Source organism: Perissodus microlepis, chromosome 11 (assembly GCF_051167445.1).
Source record: "Perissodus microlepis isolate ML-2025 ecotype Zambia chromosome 11, ASM5116744v1, whole genome shotgun sequence".
NCBI lineage: Eukaryota > Metazoa > Chordata > Actinopteri > Cichliformes > Cichlidae > Perissodus > Perissodus microlepis.
In genome coordinates, this window is record NC_140471.1 from 28,147,079 (window position 1) to 28,160,638 (window position 13,560).

The following is a 13,560-nucleotide window of genomic DNA, read 5'->3' on the forward strand; positions in this document are numbered from 1 at the left end:
AGGCCAACCTTATCAACTAAGTTTGCTCACCAAAATTGGACAGTAAAAGAATAATTTAATCTGCTTAAGAATTGTTGCTGACCATGTCTTTTATAACCACAGTGTGCTCATCTCTTGTTGTGGCTTCTTCCAGTGGAGTAACATCCCATGCCGCTCGCTCTTCATCTCAAGCTGGTTTCTTGGACATGAAAATTAGTTCACTGCACTCAAATGGTCTCCACAATCACCAGATCTAAATCTAATAGAGCACCTTTGGGATGTGGTGGAACGGGAGATTCACATCATGGATGAGCAGCTGGCAAATCTGCTGATGCTATCTTGTCAAAATGGACACCAAAATCTCAGAGAAATGTTTCTAGCACCTTGTTGAACCTCTGACATGAAGAATTAAAGCAGTTTGAAGACAAAACGGGGTCCAACGAGGTGTACCTAATAAAGTATGTAGTTTTCTGTGGAGTACAGTAGTATAGTGTATATGTTCTATGCTGTGGTGTGCTGGGGGAGCAGCACAGCAAAGAAGGAAGTGTCCAGGCTGGAAAAACTAATCAGGAAGGCTGGCTCTGTGGTTGGCATGAAGCTGGACACTCTGGTGACAGTGGCAGAGAAGTGCACATTAAGTTGGACATTATTGACAATGCTCTGCACACAGCCATAAACAACCAGAGGAGCCTGTTAGGTGACAGGTTGCTTCTCCCAAAGTCAAGGACCAACAGACTTAAAGACTTTGTCCCAACCGCCATCAAACTGTTTAACTCCTCGCTGGAGGGGAGAGGGAGGGGAAACGGGGACAAAGAGAGCGGGAACAACTAAGCTGTAGTGCCTTTTTCACTGTGCAATATATATATATATTTTAATATCTAACGGTGCAATAGACTCACAATAGTTGAAATGTGCAGTTCTCTGGTATTCTTATTCCTATTTATTCTATTTATCCCTATTATATACTCTGTATTTATATATGTGTATATGTGTATATGTGTATTGTGGAGATACAGAAATTATTTTACTGCTAGAATATAACCTGCATTATTAACATTGCATTAATAATATATCCTACAGCCTTGATATTGCATTAAAGATGTTTATTAAAGCTATTGCCACCAACCTTTTATTACACAGCTATGATTATTTTATGCACATTGCATGTTTGTGCTCATTCAGTGTTGATGCTCAGTCTATTAAAGAAGGTTTTAAGCTTTGTGAAGCGCTATGTCTTCACAATCTATTGTGTAGGTGACCTGGAGCATAGAAGGATAGACAGCATACACGCTTACAACACACATATAATCCAGAAGCCTGCGAGGCCAAAGGCCCGAAACTCATTTAGCTTCTAACTGCATTTCAGTAGTAACAGATGACAGAAGACCAGTTAAGAAAAGGACAAGCCCTTAGAGACCATCTAGGCTTGAAAATTATTGCCATGTACGGAAGGTGTTATAGAAAGAGGAACTTCTGTGTCTGTTTTTAGCCATCTAAGATGTACCATTTACTGTAATCGATGTATTTGATCTGTAATCGACGCAAGAAGGACGCGTTAACCCTGATGTTATAAAATCATTTTCAAGTGTATTCTTAGCAGGAGACGTGTGCTGATGTGATGCGGCATACTTCTTCTCCTGCGTGTGTTCTAATCAACTCATTGTTTGATTGCACTCTCCTGGGCCTCTGTTGGTTTGTTTCATTGCTCAACATTTTCGAACTCGTGACAGTTTGGTGGCCCGTACGGCGATGCTGACGCAATAAAGGTGTTTTTGGAGGTGTTCAGGGAGAACCTTGAGGCCAGGAGGTGGTCGGACGGACAGACGTTCCCAGTGGTTCGTTTGACTACAAAGGGCCCTGCTAAAAGGTAAAGCACAAACCTCTTAAACTGAAATTGTGCTGTATTGGATTATAATTCTAAAATTGTAGTCAATGAATTACTGGCTGATGTTTGTCTTGAGTTTTGGGTTAAGTTAAAGTGAAACTGTATATATGGTATATTTCTGCTCACATTCTGCAACTTCTGTTGTGTTTCCTGGAGGAACCTAAGTTTCATCTAATCTAATGTTTCCATAAAACATATATGGTAGTATGCTAGTGATTCAAGTATTTCAGGACTCATTTCAATAGCTGGGCCCACGTCCTTATTTTAGGTTTAACAGCATTTTAGCAGGTAAAGGTGAATGGTTTGGACATGAATTGAGCTGCGGTTTGGGGAACGCCTCGAAGGGTACCGGCAGCAGCTCCCGGGCCTGGCAGATCCCCATCTACTAAATAGAAGTGAAGAAGTTAAAGAATTGAAAAGGGGAGGGAGGGTGACGTAAACAAGAATGAACAGCTTGTAGAACAGGGGGAACCTATGTAGAAGAGAACCGAAAGGAGCGTTTATGGAGGCGTGGTCCTACTCCTGAAATTCCAATACTTGAACTCCAGTTAAGTAATTTTAAGACGATTAAGGAAGTAAAATCAGATCAGTATTTGACCACCAGAATTTTGTCATCATCTGTGTGGATTTGAAAACTCACTAAGATCTTAATGTTGAGAAATTTAATTTTGGGAATATTTTTTAAGTCCCCTATCTTCCTCTTTCTGCTAAGAATGATGAAACTCATTATTGTACTCAAAGCTATGATCAAAATAAGAAAAAGTTCAAAGACACCCTGGCAAGGTTTCTGTTACAACACTTTTTCCATTGGTAGTGACAGCAACTGTAATATAATAAATAATAATCTGAATATGATTTCATTTTATAGGACAGGAGAGAATAAAATGTAAAATAAAAAATGAAAAATGAAACCAATTTTTTAAAAAAAAAATTTGTTCCTGGATTTGATTTGATTTGTTCACCAAATCAAATTGTCCTCCAATGATGAAACACCACAAAGCGTTAAAGTAAACTTTTTGGACAGATAGCATCTTAGAAACTACGTGATGTCACTCTGTAAAATCAGATCACACAGTGGGACAGAACAGCTTGTGCAACACAGTGTGACTTTTGAAATAACTGCACTGCGTGAACCGCACACATTGTTTGTTTGCTCGTTGCCTGGGGTGCACGGAAGTTGAAAGGAGGCTTTTAAATGGGATCAATAGCATCACCAAGACGTAACTGACCTGGTAAAGGGATAAATAACTAACATGAAGTTAGGTCAGACAAAATACCCAAAAGTCAAACATTGGAGTCAGGCATTTAAGCACAAGTGAAACCGCCTCTGAGTGATTTACATACATTAAGCAACATCAAAAGAACTTTTTGTTCACCTTTGAGTCATTTTAACTTCCGAAGCTCACGTCTCTGCTTCTGAAATAAACCAGTCTTCTCCATTTAAACCTGTTCAATTTAAACTTGACCCTGCTCTACCATCCAAGAGCAGGGTCAAGCAGCAGGTGGTAAATACAAAAAAAGGGCCTCTGACCTCTGATATCTCAGAGTGTTTTTGAGCTGCAGCAGGATACAGAATTATCTCTAAAAGTAAAGCCAGTCTTCAAGTCAGCCACGGGTTATTAGATTTTTTATTACTGTGTGCAGTATATGACTATTCAAACAACATCATCCACATTGCTGTTCTCACCACATGCTGTAAAAGGAGGGATAGCTCTGTCACTGGGCCATCTCCCTTGACCAATGCTTATCTCCACTGACTCATATTAAAGAGGGAAATGTAAAGAAGCATTGGGCATTGATGACTAAATGTAGTAAAGAAAACCTACGATCAAACAGCCTGACAGAGTCAGTCTGTACCGCTCATGCTGAAAAAAAGGCCAGTTGTTACCAGGGAAACCATGTTTGGCGAGAGTGGGAGATAAATTGCAGCAATATCTCACTAATAGTCATTTCTATTATCTGCACTGGATGTTTAGATTAACAGGTAAATAGGGGGATGTGCCAAGAGACAGCAGCTTGGAGGTGAGGTGCGCAGAGGTGATCAAACAAAACAGCAAGGAAGACGCACTTGGGAGGTAAGCCACGCTGCTCATGAAAAATGCCAAAAATGGGAAGTCTGTTGCAGGAGTGAGGATTTGTGAGCTGACAAAAATTGTCACTGTGGACTTGTCCAAGTTGCTTAAATTGGTGTAAAATCTTTAGTTTCATCACAGCACTATAGAGAATAGTTAGAAAAAAATAGTTCCTCTTCTCAGACACTGGACTATAAGAGCTGAGCATCTGACACAGATATTCACTCGATGGACGTTGCCCCATAAAGGGTAAGAACCTAGTTTCATTTTAATATTCCTCCAATAGGTTGATTTATAGATTATAAAACTTTCCTTACCGCTGTCTTGACTTTTTATTTCCTTTATAGGATGATGCAGGAAACAGATACAGATAGAACCGTGTTGTAAAAGTCGTGGCAAAGTAAAGCTTTGAGACGCTAATTTCCCTCGTGTAGTTAACTCATTAAGTTTATGAGGGTTATCATTTTCACAACATGTCCAGTATTTGTGTATACAGTAAGAACAAGGGCTGGGACTTAATGATAAAAGCACTGCTGCACTGTATTTACAACAAGGAACAAGCAATAACACAGTATTATGGTTTGTATACAAACTCGTGTGGCGGGTTAAAACACTGTCTTCTCATTAAGAGATAATACACAACCACAATAAACTCTGAAGTAGTGATGTGGAAGAAAATTAAGAAAGAATATAGAAAAAACAGAATTACAGCATACTTTGGGATGCCTCCTACCTTTTGTTGTAGGAAAAGCATTTATTGTATGAACAGCACGTTTTCAAATGAAGTGTCAATTTTATACTCATAGTTTAAAATAGTTTGCTGTGCTGTGTGGTAATCTCTTTTCATTCTCTCTTATCAGCAGAGCTCAAAGCCCTGGAGGAAACGATGAGCTGTGGTTTATTGGTGGGGACAGAAAAACCGCTCTGTCTCGTTGGGTTTGTTCCAGGACACTGAGCCAATAAGAAGCCTTCGTCTTCTGTGGTCGGTGCTGCCCCACAGATAAAACCTCCTTGTTCTGCAGTCTATTCATCCCCGGGGTCGGGGATATAATGTGACACATCTCAATTCTTGACCGAGTTGAAAGATTCACATGGAGCCCAACACGCAGCGGTGCCACACAGCACTTTGTCTCTCTGTCTACGTCATTACCTTTGTGCTGGGCTTCCCGGCCAATGTATTGGCTTTCTACACTTTTTGTAAGAAAGTAAGGCAGAAACCCACCCCGATTGACATCCTGCTCCTCAACCTGACCATTTCCGACCTCCTCTTCCTCCTCTTCCTGCCCTTCAAGATGCAGGAAGCAATGAACGGCATGATGTGGAACATGCCCTATGCCCTCTGTCCACTGTCTGGCTTTATCTTCTACATGACCATCTACAACAGCACCTTTTTCCTCACTGCTGTCAGTGTAGAGCGCTACTTGGGTGTGGCTTTCCCCATTCGGCACACTCTGAAGCGGCGACCTGTGTATGCTGTAGCTGCCAGCATTTTCTTCTGGATTTTCTCCACCGCCCAACTTAGTATCGTGTTTATCGTGCCCTTTATCCCCACTGAACGCCTCAACGCCTCAGCTCACCCTAGCAGCGATAGCAGAAAACTATGCTATGAGAACTTCACCGAGTCTCAGCTGAACGTCCTCCTGCCTGTGCGCCTGGAGCTTTGTGTGGTGCTTTTCTGCATCCCTTTCCTGATTTCTAGTTTTTGCTACATCAACTTCATCAGAATTCTCTCAAAGCTGCAACACATTGACCGGCGCCGGCGCATCCGAGCCATGGGCATGGCTTTGGGAACCCTGGTGGTGTTTGCTCTATGTTTTGGACCCTACAACGTCTCACACATCATTGGTTTTATAAACAAGAAAAGTCCGGCGTGGAGAGACAAGGCCCTACTGTGCAGCACCTTCAATGCCTGTCTAGACCCTCTTATTTTCTACTTTTCTTCCTCTGCTGTGAGAGGGACTGTGGGTAGTGTGATGGAAGGGGTTAAAAGCCGTCTCCAGAGGTGCATGTCTTGTCACCTGCTCCAGGCCTTGTGCGGGGGAATTACCAAGACTGCACAAGATAAGGAACACACGCAAGAGGAGATCAATGCTATCTGAGCTGACAGAAAGGGACCTGTAAGTGGCTGCCTTTACTGTTGTCTTATTTCTTCATCCCTGGGAGCAGAAAATTAATGCCATGTTAATGTTTACACATGTGAGAAAATGACTTGGCTTTATACAGTGCAGTGTATTTTTGTTTGATGACATTCCTTTTTGGAAATGAGACAAGACAGGTAACCTTCAGTCTTCCTAAGCACGCCATGCCAATTTTTTATGCAGCGCATCGGGTAAAACCTCAGAGACAGCCTACTTTGAACTGTCACCAGGACATAACAACATTTCTCGCACAGTGTAACAGAAGTACAGAGACCCTTAAATGCAGGCAGGTGTTGTGGAGCATTGCAGCAGAGACTGTAACAAAATGAATATCTAAGCAACAGCGTTGCACGTCATCTCTCCGCAATTGGAGATTAAATGTTCCAACCAACATCCTTAGTCGTGAACAGGATATTGTTTGCAACAATACGGTCATTATGTGTCAAGCAGTGGTGGCTGAAGAAGAAGTAGCAGAAGAAAGAGAAAATGCGTGGCATCTTCATGCAGATACAAGCATGCTGAAAATAGAGAGCAGTTCGCTTTGTAATTGTACATATGTTTGCATTTGTAATGTTTTTTGCATGATGATGGCTGTTCTTATATTTATATGGGATATATAAAGAAAGAGAGATGTATGAATGTACACATATATATGCATAAAGGGGGTTGTAATAATATAATAACACATAAATAAAGCTTATTTTCATATTCAAATAAGATTATACATTTTGCATGATGTCTGACTCATGCATTATTTTGTAAAGAAACCACGCCAGCAGGTGTAAACAGTGTTTGTGTGGACACACACGTGTGAGTGTAAATGACGGGAAAAGGAAGAAAGGACTGATGGAAGCAAAAGCAAACCGCACAAACATTATTTTCAGAAACAAACTGTACAATAATAAATTGAGTTAATTAATAACCTCAACATGGGCATCAGACAGGTACAAGGTGATTGTGTGCGTATGAGTGAGTGGAAGAAAAGAGATAAGGACTAATTTGTTTTGGGAAGAAGGGGGATGAGAAATATGAAAAATGCCCGTAAAGACCGCCTGCATCAAGTGATCAACAGTTGCCATCGGCAGATCAGTCATATCATATGTAAATGTTTTTATGCACATTTTATGTATTTACACATAAAAGCAGGATGAGTAATAGAAAGCTTACTGAGCTGCCTCTTTGATTTTTGATGTCACTAATCTGATTATACTGAAGATCCATCAGCTCACTCAGCTGTTCAATGTTCATCATTTCTGCCAGTATTTGTTTTTTTTTAAAATTCTTGGCAGTGTGGGCAGGCCTAAATTTAAAATGAACTTCCTCCAAAAAGTGAATCAAGATCTCACCCCACACGCTGCAAACATAAACAATGCTATCACACAAGCAAGCGCTGGCATCGGCTGTAATCCTATTTAGCGAGGATTAGGCCTGCACAGAGGTTGAGCCGATCACTGTAGCTGTTTGACAGGTGGATCGTGCATGAATCATTCATTTTGACAAACAGACCCCAGTGAATGACTAAGACGTGTGGGTTAACAGCCACTGACATGACGAACAAATCCAAAAATCTGCAAGTCAGCATGCCATAGGATAAAAAGTTACAGGGATGAATCACTTGTACACATCAGCGATTACAGATTATACACTATGAAAGAGCACAGCAGAATATACATACATACAGATGTGGTTTAAAATCTGGAGAATTTTTCACATGGAAAAGTGAGACGGACCTATGCACATCATTTACTGATAATTGTTTTTTCTTTTCCTGATGAGTTGAATGTTGTTTGTAAAAGGTTGGTGTGATGAGAAGAGCTCAGCTGAACAGCCGGCAATCCTTTCTCCTTTTTCATTTTGTCTTTCCTGGAACACAATATTTGGTTATTGCATCACTGTTGACTTTTCCTTAATGATGTGTGATAAATTACAGGGATAAAACAATAAGAAAATCAGTCTTGTGTGTGTGTGTGTGTACTTATGTGTGTTTGTCAAAGGTTGAAGAATACAGTACTCACGTGGCAGATTTCATTTTCCCTTCGCCCAGATATTTCTGACTGCTATGTGGCACAAGATTGAGAAAATTGATGATCACAAAAATTAAAAACATTTTTTTTAACAACTACATGCAATTCTAGCTAAACAGAATTACTCTTACCATTCAATAAAAAACAAACGGTCGTTGCAGAGAGGAAACACATCTTTGCAATGTTCAAGTATAAAATCAGCTCATTAGGTGGGGCATCTGTAAAAAAAAGAAGAAGAAAATAAACACTGATTAGCACAGACTTATCATGTTATTGAGCGTGACAGATTTAAATCAAGGAGGTCGAGCTGGCTTTGGCTGACGGACGTTCTCCTCCTCCCTGGGAGGAGAGGTGTGTAAGGATTGATTGGAGAAAATCATTAATTTGTTCAAGTATGCAGTATTGCAGGCAATCTGTTGCTTTGGAATGATCAATGTGTGACCCAGATTAAGAGTGAAGTGGTAGTGAATACTGAGCAAGTGACGGGTAGTATTTCAGGACCTGTGGTTCGTGAAGACATTGTTTTATTAAAGGGTTTTTCCTATTGATCAGTAAAGAAGATTAAAAAGAGATTTGGGGTATCCCAGTAAAAAAAGTCTGCTTTGACAAAGTAACGGGACCTGTGGTTAAAGCCCCTCTGAGCCTGTGACGAATATAAAAAAATCCCCTGATGAATCTTTGTTTTGTAAGCAGAGCTACTGCATTACAAATATCAGACTGATAAAATGTAAGTGTGGTGTGAATGAGGGTCCAGGGATCATAGGTTTGAGCCATTTTATTCAATATTTGTCACACCACAACACACCAACCCCTGAGTCCCCGTGTTTATAACTAGGCGGGCGTGATCAAGGATGCCGTGCAGTTGCGTCCACCCTCCCTGCACGGCACCGCAGACCACGCCCCACCACAATAAGACACAGGCCTGTATACATAAAAAAACTAAAGCTCCTCAAACAAATTTTTAAAGTAATGACATGAGCCTGTAATTACCTTTACTGTGAGGTTATGTTATAGCATCTATAAATGAAGCAACTGTCTCCTGGGCTAAAAAATGAAATCCACTGTGCAAGAGCTGCGGTTCCTCAACTGGCCACTTGAGGCTGGCAACAAAAGTGAAACTCACAAGCTTACTTTGACTCATCACAGGCATGAATGTCATGGTTTGAGTCTAAGGTTTTTTCTGTAACTAACACAGGGTCAAAATTATACATAAAATCTAAAATATATACATACACCCCCATTAATATTTTCTGTGACAGCCTTTGAGTCAAATATGATATAAAACTGGCTTCACTCTGGAAAGTAACATGGTGTTCCAGCAGATTCCAGTTCATAGCAGGCCTGAGTGTTGGTGGTTTCTGGGTTGTTCCTGAACATCCCATCCAATTTCCTCTCATCATCTTGAATTACTGACACATCAGAATAACTGTATTCTTATGTATGCTATGTACAGCTCTTTGAACAGAAGCTCTTGGAAGTTGTTTTGAAATTTCTTCTGGAATGGACTTTACAAATGCTTAAATGTCCGTGCCTGGAAACCAACCAAGTTAAATGAAGTCTACTAATTCTCCGAAGAAGGCCGGTCAAATATCGATACAACAATTACACCAGGAGCCTGATTGTGTCTACCAAAGGTTTCTGTTCAAAGTGCAACTTGCAAAGGGAATATTAGTGGGTGTGTATATATGTACAATTAATTTTAAACTTGTTCACCAAATTCTTGTTTTTTTAAAGTCATTAAAGATGCATGCTGTACAACCATTCCACCCTGGAAAAAGAACAATTCAAAGAAATCATTAAAGACCCAAACTTACCATGGCATTAATGCCCATGATGAGTGCACGTACACTTCTGACCATAAAAACAAAGACAATGTAGAATTGCCTAAAAGACTGCGACATTGGCTAATGAGTTGTCCATCACGAGTCATTAACCAATAAGCATGAAGTTTCACAAGATGCTGATGGTGGAAGCGCTAACCTCGTACAGATCTTCAATACGGATCTTCACAAGCCAGTATCTGATGTCATTGTAGCTATGTCCACCTTTTATACTGTCTCATAAAATCTCATGTTAAAAAACTTTAAAACAAGCAATCAATAAATAAAATCACTGTTACGATTAAATTAGGAGTGGAAAGGGTAGAGAGGTGGATGCTGTCGCCTGTGCTAATTTCAGTTACTGAGCCGGACCTCTCAACTGTGTTTGTGGCGTTGTACTGATTACCAGGTTTCTTTGCCTGCCTGCATACAGCCTATGGATACACCTTTCTAATCAAGCCTGCGTTAGTTGATAGCTGAGCACTCCACTCCGTTGTCCAAATATGGTCACTTCTGGCTCCAGAAGAACAATATGTAATAACAAAAAAACTAAAATGCTAATATAGAGGCTTCAAACAAGGGCTTCACAAACCAGAGGGTGACATTGCAGTGCTAATGTCCATATAATAAAAACTGTGCTTTTAGCTCATTGTTTTGTTGACTGTGTGTTTTTATATGTTGTTGTTCTTTTACACATAAATCTGCTAATCCATTTTACTTTCTGCTCTTTTAGACGCTTCGGGCATAAGCTTTCAAAATCCCAATTCTTCTACCTCAAACACTTAACAGCACAAAGCTAACAGACAGTGAGTGAACACAGTCTTTGGTTTATTGGCTAAAAAGCAGGCTGGTTTTGTCAGAACTGAAAGTACAGACATTATCGAGCCCACATTTATCAGATGTCAGAAAAATATCAAGATAAGAGCATTATGTGACATTAATAAACAATGGGCACCTGCTAGCTAATCAATAGTTTACATAAATAGTCTACTGCATTCTCAAAAAAAAAAATAAAAAAAAATCAAATTAAAGTTGTGTGAAGTGCTAACAACAGGCTGAAGCTAAAACATTTGAATTCATTCAGTAGTTTAAATTAGTTCACTTTCCTATTCTGGGTCAAAGTTAGATGAATTCAGCAGCTAGGAGCTGTGTTTGTGCTGTGACATGAGCTCTAAATCTGCTACAGCAGTGATTCATGCCCCTGACAGCCTTCTCCTTAACAAACAGTAGGTATCGTAATATTTAGAACCATCTGTCATGCTGAACCGACAGAAGAAAAACCACATTTTTTCAGAAACAAAGATAAATAATTAAAACCTGTGGCATAAAGTCCCATTTTTCATTGGGAGGATAACAATTTGATTAAAAAAAATACCAAAAGGGAATTTAAATTATATAAAAAAAGAAAATCCTACATTCATTATCTCAATAGCTGCCTTTGAGACACTTTTCTGCTGTATAAGATTAACATATTTAGGAAATTAATTAATTTTCCTGCCTTATTTACCCCAAGTGAAGGAGGCAGTCAGAGCAGTTGTCATGGCAGGGTGGTCCTGCACCCAACACGTGAAGGTTATCCCTGTTTTCAAGGACTGCTTATTTGGGAGAGAGAAAACACTGAGGAGATACATTTCCCGGCTGTGGTTGTCCATCACCTGGAGACACTTCGACTGGCGCCGAGGCTCAGAGTTCACCAACAAATCTGAAGACAGCAGGGCTTCATTGGGTGGATGTTCAGACAGGTTGCTGTGAGGCTTGTCAGCAGGAAGGGTGCAATTGGTGACTGAGAGGTGATCGATAACGGCTGCTGCGCTTTGGTATGTCCAGGTGAGAGTGAGTCTACTGGGGTAGAAACCTCCGGTGAGACACAGGAGAGCCCACTGATCGGTGTGTGGTTCTGGGGGAATCTGGAGGTATATTTTTGGAGCAGAAGGTGGTGCTAGTAGTAAAAGAAATCGTGTATTAATAAATGCTGCATAGGGTCTTCTATACTGCTACACTGAATCAATTACTACTGATGTCCAGTATTGCAGTTTGAACTGCATATAATTTGAAAGCAATGTTGCGTAGATTACTAACAACAAGTAGACTTATATCAATAACATTCTGATTAAAAAAAATTATTCAAATCGGCAGAATAAATCTTGAATAAGAAATTAAATGAAAATGAAAAAGCATGCAGTATCCATTTTTATTCGGTGGAGCCAGCATTGCAATCAGGGAATATCAAAAGGAAGCTTTCTTCCGCATGAAGGATTTCCACATAATAATTTGGCCATCCCTCCCTGCCTTGTTTTCTGGGGAGTTTCAATTCCCTGGGCAAGATCGATACAAGGCACTGCGTATGGTGCCGGGGTGATTATTTCTAGATCTGTCATGAAACTGCTCAGGCAAAAAGATGAACTCTGAGGGAATTTCACATGACTTGAATTTTTATAGATTGAGCCCTTACGTTCGTTTTATGGTGATACATGTTTTTTGCCGGTGCTTGTATCGAGCTGCCTCGTACTGAACGTCGTGGCTCCGGTGTACAAAAGATACAAATGAGACATAATTACCAGCATGGCAACATCACCCGGGCGGAGCGGTCCTAATAAATTGTGGGCATGTTCATTTCTGAAACCAGCGATTTGTTTCTTACCCAAGACGACCAGCTTGGTGCCGTTGCCCCATTCTGGGTCCTTCTTCAGGACGTTCACCTCGCAGTAATACCACCCAGAATCCTGAATTGTAGTGTTAGTGATCATCAGGGAGGAAGTTTGATTCTTCGCCACAACGATTTGCCTGGATGAGTTTGAGATGAGCTGCTGTTCTGACTTGAACCACTGAACTCCATACTTTAGGGATTCAACTTTGAAATGACAGGACAGAGTTGCCGTCTCACCCCGCATCACACTGAGGGATGGAGGATGCTGCCTAACCCTCAGTCCCTCCGGGGTCGCTGTCAGCGCTAAAGACAGAGCCATTAATACAATGTGTCATACAAGCAACTTTTTAAAAAGTGCAGATCAGACCTCTGGGTCAACTACAAATACTTTAAAATGTGTGTTTAGTATGCCTGGGTGACAGCTGGGAGTGAGATATGCCAGACAGAGAAGATCAGACATAAAGCTCAAACAAACGGAGGAGTGACTTTACTTAGTTTAGTGAAGTTTTTATAACACGCAACTTATTAAATGGCTTCCACTGAGAAAAACAAAAGATAATAGAAAAAAACACTTCTGCAGAAACACTCAAACACAAAGGGTCTCACCAGCTTTGAAGAGATTTATTTGTAGCAACTGCTTATATAGCCAAGTGTGAGCAGTGATCATTAAGTTTAATGATGAAATACAAGCGATAAGATAAGCGGTAAAACACTCAACAGTAGAGTTGTAAAAAAAATCAGCAACCACAAAAATCCTACTCTACAAAATTTTATCACATTATTTATATTAATTACTTTTGGCAGGAAGGTTTTGTGATTGGCTGCTTGTGTCTGTTTGTTATTTAGAGAGCTAGAAGTGGAGTCTAGTAGTAGCTAAGCAAGACAGGGGAAGGTTGGGCATTTCAAGCTACACCTTCATAAACTCATATCAGCTTGAAATATTAGAAATTGTGAGACGTCCACTTGATGTCCTAGACAAAATATTGCAAACTAAT

The 13,560-nt window shown here is 40.3% G+C and overlaps 1 protein-coding gene across 1 annotated transcript; it reads left to right on the top strand.

The window, feature by feature from the left end:
* Window positions 1-3,950: 3,950 nt before the first annotated feature.
* On the top strand, window positions 3,951-7,998 carry LOC146378097 (free fatty acid receptor 2-like). Its single transcript, XM_084944851.1, has one exon. The coding sequence runs from the start codon at window positions 5,028-5,030 to the stop codon at window positions 6,033-6,035; it is 1,008 nt and encodes a 335-aa protein (XP_084800977.1). The 5' UTR covers window positions 3,951-5,027; the 3' UTR covers window positions 6,036-7,998.
* The last annotated feature ends 5,562 nt before the right edge of the window (window positions 7,999-13,560 follow it).